This window comes from Cinclus cinclus, chromosome 2 (genome assembly GCF_963662255.1).
Source record: "Cinclus cinclus chromosome 2, bCinCin1.1, whole genome shotgun sequence".
Taxonomy (NCBI): domain Eukaryota; kingdom Metazoa; phylum Chordata; class Aves; order Passeriformes; family Cinclidae; genus Cinclus; species Cinclus cinclus.
The window spans coordinates 83379221-83399501 of record NC_085047.1 but is presented as its reverse complement, the minus strand read 5'-3'; the positions used below and the strand labels follow the sequence as shown (position 1 = coordinate 83399501).

Below are 20281 nucleotides of genomic sequence, written 5' to 3'. Positions count from 1 at the left end.
TTAAATATAAAAGGGGCCTGTGAAGAGGGACGGTCTTATCTGAGAAACATAAAAATGCCAACTTCTACAAAACAGAAAAACCTACAAGAAAGGAGTAAGATCCAAAGCAGTCCACAGCCAGCATTGCAAAGTGGTTATTTCTAAGTACCATAAACGACAGTGTCAGAAATCACTTTCTGTACCATTTGGCCTTAGAGATGAGGTTCGGGGTTCACATTATAGATTTCCCAACACTGTTTCACCCTGGAATACTGTGAACAAGGATCTGTAATGGAAAACCAAGCATTTCATAAGAAGGGGCATGGCGTGGCCTGGGACCAGAATGCTAAAGACCTCTTACAGTTGCAGACATGCCGGAACCTAGTGAAATCTGTCAGGTTTAGCTTTCCAGGAAATGACAAGAAGTTTCATGTCCTGAAAAACCAACAGTCACAGAGCTGCCCTGCCCCAGCCCTCACTGAAAAAAAAGAATGTAAAGAAACTGCTGCTTTGACAGATTGATTGATTAATTTTTTTTTGTGTCAATTCAGGTACTGAACATGCCCACCACTCCTTTAACATCAGTGTTAAAAGCTCTTGAGCTTCCCCTAAAACTACAGTGAGCCACAGTGCTCCTCAGTCTCTGTCCCTCTTGAGGAGCTGAGACATTGCTGTGCACAGCCCCTCTCCACCTCCCACGGCAAGAGAGGCTGGGCTGCCACAGCACCCAGCACATAATGAGAGCAGAAGAAATGGAGCCACAAAGCTACAACTGTATCAGACATTCTGGCAGTATTAAAACTCCTGGGGGCTAAAATATGTTTACAGAAATTCATTTTTTACTTAGAAAGTTCAGTTTTAACAACACATTTTTATCAAGAACTTGATTTAATCAAAAGACCAATTTTTCTTCACAGCTTTAAGTTTCAGCTGCTTGGTCTGCTTTTGAACAGATGAAGTTCTTCTCAGAGCAAAGGGGTTTAGGATGAGGACTAGAGAAAAGGTTAAGGGTTAACAAATCACAGGGGCAGAAATCTGCCTTCAGCCGCACCATATCTCATAATCTTTAATGCATGTGGCAAGACAAGGAATGTATGGGTATGAAGAAACAGGAGCAACAGCAGGGCTGAACCTGGAAGAGTTTTCTGGAAGGTGAGCTGATAATTTTGACCATTTCTGTTAACACAATATTCCAGGGATTTACAGGCATGGGCACCAGCCTTCCCCAGCTGTGCTAGGCAGCCCAAAAGACAACTCCAGTGACAAGATACTGGGAGAAGGGTGATAGTTAAGGCAATCAAGAGAAATGCTTAAAACATTTGAATAATCACCCAGGACCTGAACTCCAAAGCTTTTAAGGTTCATTCAGTCTAAATGAGTCTTTTTGCTGATAGAAAGATATTAAGCTAAACTTCCCCTCTCAAGGGCAACAAGCTCTCTCTCTCTGCTCCCAGTTCTCCAAGTCCTTTTGCCCTCTCTATCACATGAATGCAATACATTAACTTTCAAATTACCATAGAACCATCTTGTCTCTCTGGAAAGCAGCATATCTGTGAGAACCACTGTGCTGAATGCCATGCAGAGCTGGCTTCTCCCACCCAACCCATGGTGCAGGGAGAGGCTGGGCAGCAGGAGCACCCATATCTCACATACTTCCCAGCTTGCTGCAATTTTGAACTGGTTCAGAAAGACCATGTCCTACTAAACCAATAGCCATCAATAACACTCCTATGTTAAAATATTAATTATTTTAGACAAAAAGGAATTTAGCATTGTTACAACAAAGTAGCTACACTAAATATCCCCAGATACATTTAAGTCTAACATTACCTTTGTGATATAAGTCTTATACTCTGTTATTGTTCTTCAAACATCAATCAACCCTAAAAGCATTTTGATTAGAAAAAACAAAAATACTTGATAAATGTAAAATGAAAGCTTTCTGAAGTTGGCATCCTGACTTAAATATTCCCTTGTTATTGGTTGCAGGAACGGACAAGAATAGATAAAAACACTTGGTGCATTTAAACTAGAACTCTGTCTTTTGAATCGATCATTGTGTAGCCCATTTATTTTTAAAAATTAACTTATAGAATTTGAGATCTGTGCCTTCCCCTGTACACTCATTTTGAAGGCCAGTCAATTTTTGCAATTAATGCAAATCACTGCAAACACAAGGGATCATTTTGCAAAGCAGCAAATCCTTTTGCATTTATACAGGAAGTATTTGGCAAAGACGGACTTATGTGTGTGCAGTAAGCAGTTAAATACTCATCATCTAACTCTATACAGGAAAACATGATAACCTGCTGCAGGAAGGATATGTCTAAATGAGTACAGTACTATACTGCAGCTGGCATTTGGTCTTGTCAAGGCAACATAATTTATCTTGCAAATAGAACCAGAATATGCAATAGAAGAGATTGTGGAGAAGCTGCTTAAAGAGCAGAACTCAAACAAAACCATATATTCCATGAGTTAAAACAAAATCTATGATAATATGTGTCTAGCTAATGATCTAGAGCAATCTTTTATGTTTACAATTTCTGTATTTTTCACGTATTTTATTGAACAAGAGTCCATTGACAGAGCTCTTTATATGTTATTATGAAAAACCTTTGTACTGTCTAAATTGGATTTACAAAAACTGGGTAATAATGAAAATCTCTCCTGCTTCCTTTTACAAATTTTCCTTTATTATATAAATAAATTGAAAAAATACCCAATAGCACTATTCTGTTACTATGTTACACCAACTTCATGTTTGTTTTTGCTTGAATATAAAATGGTATACTTCCAGTTTTTCCAGTCAGAGAGAATTAAGAAACTTTAAGTGACAGATCAATCATGAAAAAGCACTGAAGGAACAAATTGGGTATTTCAAAAATAGAAGCCTCTCATTGGAAAAAAATGTTGATTCACCAAACTATTCCAAGTTAAAAAAAAAAATATTTTACACAAATGTCCAGAAAAAAAAAAGATAAAAAAGAAAAACGTAATTTGAAACTAATAGAGATAGTTGAAAAGGATGCTTCAGAAATTAAAGGTTGGGAGTTTCAGTTTTATTATCATACTTCAAAATCTGGATACCAATGTACTCATAGGGATAATTACAAATTAATTTTAAAACATTTTTTAAACACTTAAAACAAATGTTTTGGTTTCAAAAATGGATAAATATTTTCTGAAAGTAATTCAACATCTTAACTTTTAGTTGCTGTTCGTGGAAAATATTTTCCAAAAATTTCAGTAATGCTGATGGAAAAAAATCCTCAACTTTCTGCCCAAACTTAATATAACATTTAGAATCAACAAACACCACATACATGCAAGAAGAGAAGATGAAGGACACCCCTCATCCAAGAACAGGTAACCTCCAGACACTTTGCCATCAGTACCTAACACTTCCTATTACAGTTCCTTATGAACTGTCTAACAGAGGAGATGAACTGGAGCTGCCTGGTCCCTCCAGAATCTTCCCAGGTCTCAGGCAGAGCTGTTTATCCTATTTTACACCAGCTAGGACACACATGTGGCAGCTGGGAATTTTGAAATTCTTTTCATTTAACTTCTATTGTCTCTGACATGATTCATGCACTAGGGCTACAGGGAAAAATACAGAAATTATATCTAATATATTATATTCAGCTTGGAGAGTTTAAAAAAAAATCAGCTTCTTCTGCAATTGGAGAGCAAAGGAAAGGGAGCAGAAATATGTGACTAACTGTTCTTGAATATACAAGAGATGTGAACCAGAAAAGGAGCTGTGTTACTGTGGCTGGGGAGTTCATAGATCTGTGATTCACAGCACTACAGGGCCCATTTGGTATGCAAAAAGAGAAGATGATGAAAGGAATAGTTAGTCATGGAGAAAAAGCTAGACAGAACACAAAAAGATGCTAACCCCTGGGAAGCGAACATAGTCAAGTGTGATCCACAGCCTGGGAAAAAGAATACAGTCTTTTCTCCTTTTATTTTCCTAAAAATACCTTCTTACTTTGGTAGGTAGAGCACTCAAAGAAATGTCCTACACCTCAGTCCTGAAAGAGTACCATGAACTCCAGTGCACTGCTCAAGCTTATCTCAACCCACGTGGATGGTAGATTATTCTTCAAGCTTTTGCAAAAACCACACAGCCATATTCTCTCATGACCATACTTTTTTTGTCTCCTCTCAATTTAGAAAGCATTATTTAAGGCAGGCAAAAGAGGAAAGAAGGCCATGCTAGCTGTGCTGCTGGAGCACACAGTGTACTCCCCTCTACATGCAATTGCCAAAATCTCCTCTGTGGAAATGCTCGCATATAGGTTGTGTTTCTCTTAAACTTTCACCTCCCTGAAAACAGTTGTGTTCAAAGTAGGGATGAAGGAGAATGATTTGCCTTAGGGATCCCCTTGTCGACTCGTGTGATTGCTGTTGAAAATGGTCTGGATCTAAACGACCACAAAGGCGTTTGATGTTCTTCATATATATCCTTCAGCAAAAGAGCTGGGAGAACAGTCAGTGTTCCTGTGCATGTGCGTTTGCATTTTCAATAACACACATGAAACAAGCCGTGCCCTGCCTGCTTGGAACAAGCTCTATCCTGCCTTTATGTACCCATACCATGTCTCTTCCACTGGTGTGTGTGTGTGTCTGAAGAGGAGGGGCAGGAAGGGGGAGAAATGGCATTCATAGGGAGGAGAGGGGCTAGGGGGCAAAAGATAAGAGGAAGATAAATGGAGAGGAGGAGATAAACTGGTAGATAGAAAGAAGACAGCCTCAAAAAAAAAAAGAGGGAGGGAAAAGGCAATTCAAAAAGAAAAAGCTCAAAAGACACAGATGAAGAAGCAGGCAAGCATGAAGTAACAGACAACAAAGGAAGGAAAAAATGTAAAATGTAAAAAGACTGAATTAACCATCCCACTGAAAAGACCTAACCAGAGCAACATGGGATAAATGGTTGGTAAGATGGCAGCAAAAAATCCAAAGTGGAAACATGGAGGAAGTAACACAAGCTTCATTTAAATGTTCATGGTACAGGTCTTCCAACAATTATTTGTTATGCAGTTTCCCTGTGGTCACTGATATGGATGATGTCTGGTTTCAGATCAGATCTCTCAGCAGCAAGTGCAAGCAATGTGGAGAAATGGCCACAAATGTGACTGCCATCCCTGAGTCTTCTGGGTGGGAGAAGGATTCCATAGAAAAGTCTGTGGTAAAGCAGAGAACTGAACCTCAGCTTACTGCCTCTAAGTCAAGTCTTCTGCCTTTCCTTCTCTGCCATGCTTGATGGATGAATCCCTGCTCCCATACTGTCACTCACCTCTAGCCAGGACACTAGTCCAGCTAGCATCTAAGAATAATGGGTCAAGAGTATGGTAAACAAGTCAGCCTGCTGCCAGCAGTAATTTTCCCAGCACAGAGTACAGCCCCCCTTTTCTCCAAGAATGATTCCAGATGGTTTTGCTGCTTTCCTGCTAGCTTAGGACTGCCAGCCAATCTGGGAACATACACCCAAGTCATAAAATGAATTATGGCCAACTGGTGCAACTCAAAATAGAGGGGAAAAATAAAGAATATATTTTTTTTTCACACAAGCAGCAAAAATGAGACATGGCATCACCAGGAAACTGTTTACCATGGGTGTATTTACCACATCCATTAAAGCTCTTAAATGTTGCTCTGAATCATGAGGCATCTCCAGGGCCCTGTGGAGTGGGCAATGCCTGGGTATGACACCCCCAAACAGCCCTCCTGCTAAACCTCCTGCTCACACTGTAGGGACACATTCAAACACACAAGTGATCTCTCTGGTTTTTGCAGCACTATTTATGGTGATCTCAAACTATTTGCCTGAGTGGGAGCTTATTGGCAATTAGGCTAAAAAAAATACCCAGCAGCATCTTTTTACACCTGAACCAAGGAAAGGTTTGGACCTGAATTTACAGCCCACTCTAGGTTTCACCAGTGTGCATATGTGCAGGCACCACTGCTGCCCCTGAGTGATTCAGAACATCTGTGTGGGAATGAGTATGCAAAATCAGTCAGAGTCTGTCATCCTTTATGGCCTTTCTTACATGAATAATGTGGAAATGTAAAGGACACCAAAGCTGCAGGTAAATCTCACCGGTGTATTATTATTTTTTTAAGTCAGACTAGTCATGTTCTTACTCAACCATAGCTTTCCAAACTGAAACATTTCTGGTTCCTTTAAAATGTGAGCTAATAATGATCAACCAAAGATAGGGATGATCCTAAATTAGAGAGGCACAGTACAAGGCCTTGCTATAATCAAGGAAACTACTGTTATCTAGAAACACAGGACAGTCACATTTAATTCTGCATTTCACATTTTAGCCCAAAGAAATACTAATCCCCTTAGCCCCCTTGCATGGTGCCAACCAGCACATGCCCATCAGAAACAATGAATATATACATCAAGTGAAGAGGAAGGGTAATTTCCTCTAGTTGTTTTACAAGCAAGAGATTAAATTGTGACTACCCTGCAGAGGATTAAACAATGACTTGCAATAAAACTGATGCCATAGTATGTAATCAGAAGTTTGACATGCCTAATGCAGCATTCATATGTAAAATGTCTGCAGTGGAAACAGCCCAGCCCTCTAATTTCAGTCTTTGTTCAGAAATGAAACCTTGGGCCAGGTACCTCTGATCACCTGCTGAATTCCCTGTCAAAGGATGGAGTCAGATTTTCATGGAAGTGACACAGAAGTCAGAGTGGCTGCATGCAGGCAGGCAGAAGCTCTCTGGAGCCCAGGAGAAGGCAGGCTCCCCTTAAGCCTGTTAGTAAGCACCGAATTGCCACGCATGACTGCATGGGGAAATTTTGACATTTATCTCAGTTCCCCTGCCCGTCCCTCTGCTAACTAAACCACTCCACGCAGCTCCTGTATGCTATCAGAGACCTTCACCGCATCATTTGATGTCTTCCTAATGTTAGAAATATCCCACAGCCATTCATCCACAGTTTTCCTAAATGAAAGCAGGAGGTCAGACGCCATCCATGCATTTAAACCCATTTTACTGGATTAGAAACCCAGGGCGGCCACCAGCTGGATCTCGACAAGCTCTTGGGGAAGCACGGGGGTGACAAGTACACGAGCCGGGGCGTAGGGCTGGCAGTGGATGGCCAGGCTGATATGTGAGAGGGCAAGGACCAGGGACAGGGACAAGGACAGGCAGGTTGCCACAGCCTGGGGCCGGGGTGGGTGGGGGAAGCTGGAGCAGGGCTGTGAGGAGGCTGGGATGTCAGGAGCAGAGCAGCCAGAGGCAGAGGGAGCTGCCGGGCAGGAAGGAGCAGCTGGCAGCAGAGGGCTGGCACAGCAGCTGGGCAGGAAGGGCGAGCTGCCCCCCGGAACCCAGCCAGCATCCCTGAGCAGCCACAGGCGGCTGTCCCAGCTCTTCCGAGGGCAGCAGCACTCATCCTCCTGGGGATGACAGCTATTAGCATCCACCCAAGCCATTTCAAAGCATCCCGGTACGGAGCGTCTCCCTAGTTAGGTAGTGGCGAGTGCAGGCGCTGCAAGCACCACAAACATCACCGCAGTATAAGCATCAGAAAGCAAAGTGAGGTTTTCAAAGTCCAGAATAAAAGACGCCGTTCAGAATTTATAAATTATTTGTACCTTTGGCTCAAGGCTGCAAGCTTTGATCAAATATTAAATATATTAAGCAAGTGCTTGAGAAGCACCACATACTGTGTTAAAAAAAAAAAGAAAAGGCAACCCCCACCTCATTCAGTAGTCAGTAACAATTCTCTTGTAGTTTAATCTGCACACGATTACTAGAGATCAGTGAATACCAAAAGGGGATCCGTACCTGCTTTGTAAGTCGTTTAGGTGCAATTTGCCTACATAATGGGTGGCTGATGAGACAGTGATGATCCTAGCGTTGTGACTGTGCGTTCCTGATTGCTTCAGCGTATCCAGGAGGAGGTTTGTCAACAGGAAGTGTCCCAAGTAGTTCAAGCCGAAGTGCTCCTCAAACCCATCCTCCGTCTTCCTTTCAGGGACCAGCATCACCCCAGCTGGAGGGAAAATTAGAGGTAAAATCTGTTGATTTATTTCAGAGGAGCAGCAAGCTAGAAGGAGTAGGGATCTCCTGCTGCAGAGGGTAAACACAGCATTTAGAGCAGTGAGTGACTGGTGATGGCATGTAAAGTCGACACTGATTGATCCTTGACAAGAAAAACCTCTAAACCCCCACTTCGTTTTCTTTATCCAAATAGCGTGTTGACTGACTCTCCCTCCCTACCTGCAGGACTGTGAGTTCATTTGTGAAAAGTGTTTTCAGGAGGTGGGAACTGGGCTATCCCAACACCATTCCCTCCATCAAAGACCAGGCTAAGCAGCAGAGCTGCTCTCCCAGACAGCTTTCTCCTGGCTGGAGTTTAAAGCTCTGGTGAGTCTACATCTGAAATCTGCAACTTCTGTCTCACTGGTGTGGGTGAGAACAGATGTAGTAAATTTACCCAATATATCTTAATTGCCATGCTTATAAGCAGCTGCATATTGAAATTGGGTTTTCAATTCTTATTTTGGCAATATTTTTGCATCAATTTCCACAAACCACAATTTTCAAACTCAGTGTCTAAAATAAGTATCCACATACCCAACATGCAATGTTGATTTCAGCATCTTGCAGAGAATTCTGAGCTCATGCATAAATTATATCATGTATTGAGGCTTTGTGAGGGATAGCTACCCTGCTCAGTTATAGCACAGACTTGAATGCTATAAATTATTCTTATTTTATTAAAGTCTAATTACTGTACAAGTGAATGTGACCTTTGTCATTTAAATGTAGATGGACATAACTCATGGAGAATCCTGTTATAGGATGCTTCTCTCTAACACCCATAAATATGATACAGCAGAAAGGCCGCCTCTGCACACAAGACATGACAGAGTATCAGCTCAATCCTCATGCTACTTCATGTGTCCACTAAAAAGCCTTTAACACCCCATTTCCTGATGTCAGTCTGACCTGATGATGACACATAAAATGGCCTTTTTAACTTGTGCATGCTGCACATCTACATCGCTACTTTGGGGGCTCCTGCCACCCACAGTCCTGCTTTGCTAATGCTTCTTGGGCCAAAGGAGACATATTTTTGGGGCCTTTTTTTAGTACGGCAAACACCCATACGGATTCACCTGTGGCTTCCTACCACAGAGAAAACAAAAGGTTTGGGTGGAACATAGCATACCTGCAAATGGAGAACTTAAGACTGAACATGAGTGATGCTGACTGGTGGCACAGTGAAAGAAACACAAGTTACATGATGAGGCTCCACAAAAGCCCTGATTGGCATCTCCTTATGTCAATAACTGCTGTAAACTGTGTATAATCACATCTGTAACAGTGGCTGGGACTGAGAACTGGTGTGGAGGCTAGGGACAAATGTGACACAAGCCAGCTGTGACTTTTTCTTGCTTTCTGGGAAGAAGGAAAGGATGGGAATGGCTTGGAGATGGAACAAACCCCAGATTCCCAGACCAAGTCTCAGCCTGCTACACTGCAAGTTTTAGACAGAACTCAGCATGAGCTGTTGGAGGGCAGATGAAAACATTGCTGCATCTCTGAGCACCAGGGCTAGTACAAGGAAATTATTTACATATCTCTGAGGCCATCGTGCCCTCCAAATCTCTGACACTTGGAAAAGGAAAAAAGAAACAGTTTGTCAGAGTTCTGTTTGCAGCAACACAGGTAAAGTACAAGTCCAAGAAAGGCAGCCAATATAAAAGAGCCCTGGCACAGCAAGGCTGATCTGCATGTCAAATGCTGCTTCTGCATCTGCTGGGATTGCTGCAGGGCTCGATATTGGACCCCTCCATGCACGGACACACTTCTGTTGGTTAAGTCAGAGGGAGGGATGGAGAAATTTGTCCTGAGAGAAGCATGTTAGGCAGCTGCTACAGCCGTTCAGCTTTGCTTCATGACCAGCAGGCAAACACAGGGAGGCTGCCAAGGCTCACATTAGCCCCGAGGATGCCTGTGCCACAGCAACTTCACCCTCGACCTCCAGAGAGGCACAGGATTTCAAGAACACATAGAGGCTTTGCCCTCCACCCCAATTAGTCTTCACCATCTGCAATGTACATCCTGGAAGCAAAAAAAAAACAAACAACAACCAAAAAAAAAAAAAAAAAAAAAAAAAAAAAAAAAAAAACAACCAGATCTGACCTCAGATAGGAGACAGAAAAAAATTTCATTTACACAATGCACAACTGTAAAGATACACACTCCCCAATATTCTTTGGTTCATTCTTCAAGAGCATCCCCTGAGTAGAAATTCTGGTCAAGTCCTTGAGTAGGCACAATCACCTCTGCCTGCGTCTGATGCTACCCTTTTTGTATTCAAGAACTGCTCAAATAATATTAAGCCAAAACACCTTTGAAAGACTTTTTTTGGTTTTTTTAAAGGCTCTCATCTTTCAGGTAGTTCATATCAAGGCTGTCAAAAAAAATATTGCCCTGTAGTCTGAGGGCAGCTTCTCTTATTTGAGGAAAAGCCATTTCTAATTCACTAAAAGTGAACATACAAAGTTGCCCAACAGGCAACTGAACCTGTCTCCTTCCTTAACAAAAGGGAAAACCTTGTAAGTGTAACAGCAAGCTCTCTTTTTTAAATTATTAACTACCTAACAGTCAGTAAATATTAAAAGTGGCATGCTATTGATTTTCCCTTGTCCAGAAACATCCTCAGCTTTACTTAAGGGTCCCAAATGTTAACTCAAAAATGAAAGCTGGTTCTACTTTTAATTCTTTGAATTTGTCCAGTACTACTTGAAATATTAACAAATGTCTCATCTTTTAACTGTAAACTAAGAATAATTTTGCTTATTCTTCCAGTATGGAATCCAAACAATTCCATATATTTCTAATTTTAATTATCAATATTTTATATACATGTTATATATGCATAGAAAATATACATATATGTATATAATTTTAATATTTAAAATTTATATATTAAAATTATAAATTATATTTTTTTCAGAGTGTTTGTGAAATTTGAAGTGGCAGCACACAAACCATTAATGTCAAACACCTCAGTTCTGATATAACCTTTTATGTTTTTCCCTGTGATTTAGCTGGATTGTCTCCAAGAGATTCAGTTTTAAAATAGCACTGATAACATCATGGCACAAAAAATTAATTAATAAGTAAACTGAACATAAGCTTCTACTTCGCAATTGATTAGCTGTTGCTGAAATATTCTGGCAAAAAGACTGATGGTATGGGAACAAAAAACTGACTAAACAAAACATGGAAGTGTGATTTTGCAGAGGTAGAAATAAATTAGAATAAGGAAAATATTTTTTCTTCAAAACTATGCTGAACAACTGTTCTTATAGATATAGTAATACATTCCAGTGTGCTACAGTTCTGTATTTATTGTAATATGTTCAAATTACACACACTTTTAATTAGCTATAATGAATAACAAAAATTATTTTCTTTTTAATACTATGACTAGGCAATAATCATATTTCTCACTCAAAGAATGAATACACATCAAGTGAGCTATCTTTGTAAGCAGGAATTTATGGTGATTTTCTATAAAAGTTTGTAATGAAACTCTTGGTTTCTGATCCATCCTATGTAATTTAAAGAACAAAATTGATCTGACACTGCATGCAGCATAACAAAAAATTTTAGGATAGTTGTAAATATTATAGGTCAGACATACCCCATTTTTATTGAATTATACAGGAGAATTTGCACTATGCCATCTCATACTGCAGATGATGATAAATATTGCTCTAACTCCCATACCTCCCACTGCAAAGATGTCCTTCATTTCCATTTTAAAATTTGTTTTAAGAGCTGTAAAAATACAAGTATTTCCCTCATCTGGATTTATTTACAGTGAGCTACTTGGAGTTTTTAAAAGTCAGTTCTCTCAAATAACTGTAAAAGAAAAATTTAAAATCTCTTTTTCACACACAGAACAAAATGTCTGCCTTCCCAGCCAGGTTTGCTGAAGAGGGTATGGAGGCAGACCCCCTTTACACAAGTTCTTTTATCTCCAGACAGCCAAAGGCTGGGCAGATAAAGCCATAGGTCAGCCACAAACACTTACACATAACATCTTCACAGCAGGAGATGAACCTTCATAATCACATTCACCCAATTCCTGCCATTTACAAGGAAGAGATACATATTGTACCAAAAACGTTCTGAAGGGGAAAAAATAGGAGACAGTTACTTCCAGTAAAAGCACAAAGCCCTGGCTCTGTACAGGCTTTGCACTGTCTTAGCTGATGCCTTTAGCAGCATTTCCAATCCCACAAGTTCAGCCACATGGGGCAACCCACCCCACTTCACAGAATGTCAGAACTGCTCTGTTCTGCACACCCATGCAACAAAACACCTCTACAGAAGGTGTATCTACACGTAAAATAGTATAGCCCACTCCTCACCTCCATAGAGCAGCATTCCCTGGCTGGGCCGCCCAATACCTGCTTGCTTGTTCCACCTGGCTGTGCAATCCCAGAGTACTCCTGCCCTGTGGGTCTCTCCTGGCTAGTGAGCAATGAGAACATGCAATGCTTTATTGTAACAATTGCCCCCAGAAGTGCTTACTGGAGGCACAGCTGTGCCCACATGACTGCTTCCTACAGGTACTGCTTCTTACTGCCTCGTCTGGGCTGAAGAACAGTGAATTTACAGCACTGCTGTAAAAACTGTGACATAGCTGCTCATTAAGCCACATCCCTAACCCAGAATCTAGAGCTAAGGTATGCCACATGCCTATTGGTATCCCAGGAAAGTGTTCTGAGCTCAACAGGACCACACACAGAAGCCAGATTAACAGCGTATGAGAACTGAAAAGGTAAAAATCTGAACAGTTTAGAAGAAAAACACAAAAGCGTGCATGAAACTTGGTGCAGCTTTCCAATGCTATTGTCTTACTTCCAGTCTCCCCAGAGGGAGCTTAGACTCTTACATTTCCTAATGTCTTTTGGAGCTTTTTTTATGTGTGTATGCAATTTTCCAAAGCCAAATGGGAGGAAAATGAAGCAAAGCAAGAACTTTTACCCCATGGCATAACAGTGACACCTGGATGACTGTGTGTCATCCATACCACACCAATGCATTTGACCCTTGGGGAGATGCAAAGACACCTGTTAGTCTGCCTGGCATCAGGGCTGGAATAATGTCCTGTGCATGGACCTTTCCTGGAAGGTACTGGCAACTGTGAAAACAGGTTTGATAAACGACAAGGGACTGAGCCTAGGGTTGTGGAGAAGAACCATCTCCAGAGGATCAGGTCTCTCCTGCCTCATCCCAGGACAACTTCTCCACAGCAGTCTGCCCAAGACTCTGCTCCAGCACTGAACAAGTTCCCATGAGCTCTCACTTCCTGCTCCCTTCTCCCAAGATATTATGCACCACCCATTGCCTTTTCTGATTACCTTTCCTGACAGCTTCCAAAACTCCCTGTGCCAGCCAAAATGCATGGCCATGATGAACCTAAGACAGTGTTCTGATTCCCAGCCTCCCCTCCTCCCTTAGCCACACAATCCAGTGATCCCATGCTGATCTTATCAAGGAACTGTATGTGTTCAGGAAGACGGGAGAGGTTCAGCCCCAGACATGAATATCAGCTCCATCTACCTCTCTGCTTCCCTGCAAAGTTCCCTCACCCCAATTCTCTTACCCAGCCATCGTAGCTCCTTTGTGTCAATCCCACATCACTCTGCACCCTGCAGGCATCTGCCTGTCACACGCCTGGCTCACCCTCCCCTCGCTCCTGAGGCTTGTTTCCTGATGGAGCCACAACCTCTGGCTATGAGGCTCCTCCCAGCTTCCCCATTCCCATTTCAGTGTCAACCAGCTGTGACTAAGTTAAATTCTCTTTGTGCAAGTTACATGGAGGTGGGTGAGCAGGCAGAAGAGAGGTTCAAGTCCCTTCAGCAGGAGCGATAATTCCCACCTCTGTTAAACATCGGTAAACTTGAAAGTAAGAAAACAGTCAAGACTGTCCTCATAGATAAAAGATTCGATCACATAGTATCCAACAGAGACTACAGTCCTCAAGGTTAAGGACTCAATCCTTATTATATGAATTATATGGTGTCTAAGCATTTCCAACCTCTTACTGAGACATGTCCAACAGTTCAGACATACCTAATGACTCTCCTTGTCCTCACTACCCACCTCAGCTCTACCTCTGTACTTGTTCTCTTATTTTTCTGATATTTAACAAGAATACATGCTATGTTCATAGTTTAATTCCCTACAAAAGCCTTTTAATGAGGAAATTCAAATGTTTTGCAATCAAGCTTTATGTCATCCTGATGGTTCCAAACTAACGGACCTGTTCCTCCCACCCATCAACTCTTCACAGTCTATTTTTCATGGGACAGAAACTTGTTACAGAGATCAGAGAAGACTGAGGCCACCAGTCTGGAGAGTGGAGAGACTGGAGGAGCCTGAAGTGAGACCCAGTGCCCACCTCCACCAAGATCAGAGGCAAGAGGAGGCAAGAAGCAGAGGAAGAGCACATGGGATGCTGGTGCCCAGTCTCAGCGCTGGTGCATTCATCTGCACACAGCACCTCCCACTACAGCTCAGGGCTGTGATTTGGGCAGAAAGACCTGCTCAGGCTCGACTCAGGACATGCTTGATATGGGCAAAATATTCAGTGAGGAACACATAAAAGGTGGCTTACAAAGTGCAGTGCTTAGCAAGCTTCTGAGTTGACCCATCAGGGGAATATTCCATATGTGACAAAAGATGCAGCCACCACTGACACAAAGACAAGATCTTGTCTGCATTCAATTCAATTCAGTTCAATTCAATTCCAATCTGTGTGATAATACCACAGCCTTTATTAAAAACCTTGACATAATTTTTGACATTAAAAAAAAAAAACCAAAAAACAAACTCCTAAGATGTTTGTCTTATTGTTGCTGGAAACAGATAGACTGTTTCATCTGGTATTACAAAATAAAATAAAGGAAAAAAAAAAAAAGTCAGCCTAAGGTAAATACTTGGCATGGAAACTCTTAGCCCAAACACTAAAAGCTTGGCTAAGTAGTAAGGAGCTGAGTAATGTCTTCTGCTGGTGCTCTCAGACCCATCTATAATGTTCACAAGGGAGAAGCACACTGTATTAGCTGCATCAAAGAAGATAAAGCAATGAGTCTTTCCAGTAAAAAACCAAGTTCTTAGTTTTTCAGTAATTTAGAGAAAAGAAAAGGAAAAAAATGGAAAGCATCCACATTCAAGGGGTGTTAGAACAACAATCACATCTTGGTAGGTTCAGAACATAACTGAACTGGCTGTAATAGCTCCACAAGAACAGATTCACATTCTGAATCAGTGTCACACTAATATTTATGAACATAGCACAAGGTAGTTCCTTGGAAAATGTATCAGTTAAAAAAAGTAAATACATTCCATAACCAAGGTTTTGATTTTATATTAAAATAAATCAGAGCATTCCTAATTAGGTCTGGTTGAAAAAAAAAACAACCCTTTGTTTCCTAAAAATATGCTCAGTAACTGTTTGGTTATTTGAGTTGGCACAATGGTGAGTCAGCCCACTCACAATCAGAAAATAGGAAAGTCAGTCACAGCTTTCTAATTCAATAGGATATTCTCTCAGAAGCAAAATATTTCAGTTTGCAATTAGTGTAATATTTTTACCTAAAAGCTATGAAAGGATTAAGTAAAAATAAAACATGGCTCACTCCTGCCTTTCAGAAAAGCCAATGGCAAATGTTCCATGCACTTAAGTAGAATCAGTTGGGTTTCCTAATCCATCAATAGCTGAATTTTATATCTGTCTTCCACTGATAAAACGTTCACATTCAAGACATAAAAGCAAATGGGTCAAAAACCTGCAGCATGTGGAGCCTGAGATATTTCCCCTTTCATAAAGTGTTTGATACCACAGACAGAGAAAAAGTTTTGGAAATAATCAGAAAGATAGAGATAATATCAAACAAAAGTCAGGATTTTCATGAATGAAATCCTTACTCTTTGAAAGCCAGAAGAGTCTAAGGTCACTCCTCTAACTTATTAGTTCTTCCAATAAAAAAAAATAAAACCTTTTATAGGAAATCTGACATCTTCTTATAAGATAAATATAATTTTGGCAGATAAAAGTGCTATCCAAGTATAATAAAATCTCTAGGTGACAACTGCTGCTCAAAGTCCAAATGCCAGATAAATGTGGGCATGGCACAACCCTCATTTTCTCTGAACGAGCCAGGCTGGATACTGTTAGCAGTGTCATGGTGCTCTGACACGTGCCCAGACAAGTTACTCACAGTACCCAAGGCACCTAATACCTGTGAAGAGCAGTGTGTGAGCAGCCAGCCTCCCCACAGTCAGCTCTCTTAAAAGATTATTTCTTTTGAAAAACCTGAGAAGATGGCACCTGCCATGTGCTGAACTTCATGAAAAAAATATGGCTCTGGGAATTTATTCTTATTTTAGCACATGTTAATACCCCATCTTAAGGTCCTTATGAATCTTCCCATTTTTTCCCACCATATACAGAAGATCATGTGTAAGCCAATCTCTCCACCACCTCAAATTAACTTTCCAGGTAAAACCATCTCCCAGATGCTCAGCTCTTCCATGGTATCCGGTACTTATCATCCATTACATACAGGTAAAGGCTATTTGCTATTTTGCCCATCCCCTTCTCTCTTTGTTCCTATCCCTCTATAACTTTTCCATCACAGCTTTGCTTGGGTATTGCTCTAATTTGTCTTCGAGGAAGGATAAAGATGAAATGAGATGTAAGCAAGACACTGGAAGACCTTTAATGAGATATCATACCCTCAATTCACCACAGCTTTCCTATGTGGCTGGAGGTGAAGCATTAATTTCAATTAAATCCAAGTTTCACTGAAGTAACAGCAGCCCTCCTCACAAACTTTCCCTCAAGGCCTTCTCCAGTGAATTTCCACATCTCTGAGGTTTCTTTCCTTTTCATCAGAACAGCCAGTGTAGCCTGCAGCTGCTACAGGCAAGGGAGCTGTCCCAATCCAGTGGGACAGGATCTTTTCATAGATCCCACTGTGATAATTTCAAACAATTTAACTATTAGTAAATTAATCTTATAAATATGACCTGCAAGTAGGTAAGTAGGAATAGAATTGTTTGCATTTGATACATTGCCTTGTTCCCAGCCCTCAAATTTCTTCTTCTTCTGACCTGATCCTGCAAATACTCAAACACAAGAATAATTTGTGATCAACTGTTGTAGACAATCAACCATGACAGCATCCATGGAACTATTCAAAGGACTCCTGGCAAAGGATTATGGCTGACCTGCACATGGTTGGATTGTGTGTAGATAACACAAGGAAATATATATATTTCACATACTCAGCTACTGATACAGCTTTTAATGTGCTCCAGAACTGAAAAGGTAAGTTTATACAGACTTATTCATTCTATCAAGAGGCTGATAATTTTTCAGATGATCCATGAAGTACCAAATATGATCATCTGAATTAGCTAACGGTTCAGGAGTATTGATATTAAATTGCCTTAGATAGGTTTCAACCTGAAATATATTAACTGTAATCTGACTGCAATAGGCTAATAATAGCCTGAAATCTCCAAATTGTCACTTCAATGTTAATGAGCTAGACAGTGGCATCCAGAGGTATTCTGGTGTCACTAAATATCTTGTTTGGTGATTTTGGTGGTGGTTCTGTTGATTCTAAAATCATTAAGTACTGTAAACAAGCAAAAACATTAACTAAAATGTGCTGAGGAACAGTTCTAGCACACAGAGAAAATTACTGCCCTCAAGGTTAGAAAAAAAGAAAAAACATCTCTGGCATGAAACAGTGACTACTGAAATTTTGGAATTTTACAAAGTGTTTTAGCATCTATCTCCTTTTCAACCACAAGAAAACAGCAGAGTTTCTAATGCATTTTAACAGCAATGCCATTTTTAGGAATGTATTAAATAATTAACACTAGTGTGCATGCTGTAATTTGCTAAATGCTTTTCAGCTGTACAGAGACACAGTTCTTTCCAAAACAAAACTAAAAATTAGCACCCAATTGCTAATTAGTAGACTAGAAGACACATTCTTCTGACCTTCTGTAAGATTAAGCATTCTGCACTGCTTGTGCTGCATCTCTCTTTCTGGGGCTCACAGTTCAACCATTTAGCTTAGTTCTTGTTTTCTACAGAAACTGAATTTGCTTTCTATGTCATAGCATTTTTCTCTTTTTAGCACTAGCACATTATAAAAAAAAAAGTTTATATAATACTCTAATAATATTTGCATTTTTAATATGTTTTGTTTATTTTAAAAACCAAGAGCTGAGCATGCACATTACTGATGCAGAAAGCATAGTAATGGAAAAACAGGCCCTTATTTGTCAGCTGAAATAATGTGTGCATTCAACCAAATTTTTCCTTTTAAATTAGAAATTAGAAAGTTAAATGTACATGCTAAAATAAGCTATAACAAAAAGAGGAGGTGACTAGTGCACCAATCTCCACTTAGCTGGATACCTAAACCTTCACATGATTACTGTGGGACCTGGATGTTTAACTCTAGGAGAATACTTTGAAACTCAGGACTTTAGTATTAATTTAATTTCCAACTAAATCCTTGAGTTAGGTAAGAAATAGACAGCACGTTATCAAGATACTTTAAAAAAAAACAAAACACTAGTGACCTTAAAAACGGCTGTATTCCATAACAATCATAGGTCAGACATGTAGTATTTGTTATTTATTTAGTACAATAATTCACATTCAATCCCTTGTCTTTAAAAATATTTCAATATTATTTTCACACCTTGTATTCTTGTAAAATGTTGGAACTTTTATCAAGTCATCTTCAAATGTTTTGGTTTTTGACAGGTTTGCACAAGTCCTCAACCAATATCATACACTTTCACATATATATGGGATACATATCCATGGAGATAGTATGTGGAAAATTCACTAACATATACACATGATTATATCAATCAATTTAAAAGATTTAGATTTAAGCAATTAAATAATACTAGTACATAGCGCAGAATATTCAGTGTAACAGTTGTTTCATTTTTACACTAAATGTAACAGAAGAGTACAGCCCTGATAATAAAATGCTTGGTCCCATGAAGACAGAAATAAAAAATTTTTACTAGCTTGCTGATAGTTCAATCCAGAAGTCATGGGACACATACAAAGTCTGATTTTCCAAACCTATGGGAAAGGTAGTGGAACCTGTGGCAACTGTGATGAGGATTTTGAGAAAGTAGTTCTTCCTGCTCTGCAGTCCATGATGGACTGAATCATCCTCCTTAGTGCAATGAAAAAAAAAAATAGAAAAAAAAAAAAGAAAAGAAAAAAGGAGGAAAGAGGAAGAGAAAGGGAAAAAGAAAAGCCAACCAAATAGCCCAAGTGTGAGCATTTGTCTTGATTGTGCTCAGTACTGGTGGTTTTTGCATCAGGCAATTTTTCCTCTATTAGGTCTGCTCATTTTTCTCTTATGTAGCAAGGAAAAATTTGGGCTTTCACGATGAAACAAAAGTTACTCATGAAAGTGGGTTTCCCATGATAACAAATCTAAATGCTACAGATTATTTACAAAACCAAATTAAAAGGACCATTAAAAAAAAAAAAAACCGAATAAGAAGATGTGGGAAAGAACATTCAAAAGTGGAATCATTGCCAGGTAATAGCCAGAGACTAAACTAATTCTATGGGATTCTTTCTGTGCTTTGGACATGACTCTGTTAAGGCAAAAAACTGACTTGGACCATGCATTTCATTGTAGATTCTGAAAGGATTTTCTCAAACAGATTTCTCTTGCCAACTGTATTTGGTAAAAAAGCATAAGTGAAATCAAATAGCTTTCTTGCAAGTCACAAATACATAGACTGAAGCAGGCAAATTTTACCCTCGACCTCCTTTGTTAAAAGAAATTTTGGGTTACACTCTTTGGTCTTGTAACATTTTAGGAACATCAGGAGAACCATTTTCATACAACTTTGTTTCTTGCATAAGAAGACACATTTAATTTTCATCCAACCCAATTCAGCAGCAGCTAGAGCAGAAAAAAAAAAAAAATCCTGTATTCCAGAGGGCTTCCCAGTTGCTTCAGCTTCATCCTTTTTCCCCCAACTGGCCTCCAAGCCCCTGCTGACAGTGCTGGCTTTGCTCATGCTGAAAACTAGTGCAGGGCAGAGGATGCCTGATGGGTGCACAGAATTAAAAACCTCTTTTTCCATAAAATGTTTCTTCAAATAGTGCTGTTCCTATCTGTGTAACAGTTTTGACTCTGTGTGTTTAGAAGTAAATCTGGGA

The 20281-nt window shown here is 40.0% G+C and overlaps 1 protein-coding gene across 1 annotated transcript in view; it reads right to left on the bottom strand.

The window, feature by feature from the left end:
• DHRSX (dehydrogenase/reductase X-linked) overlaps nt 1-20281 on the bottom strand; it is a 161335-nt gene that overhangs the window by 37980 nt on the left and 103074 nt on the right. The window contains exon 6 of the mRNA XM_062514947.1: nt 7801-8008. Coding sequence (XP_062370931.1) covers nt 7801-8008 — 208 coding nt within the window. The remainder of the gene's footprint in view (nt 1-7800; nt 8009-20281) is intronic.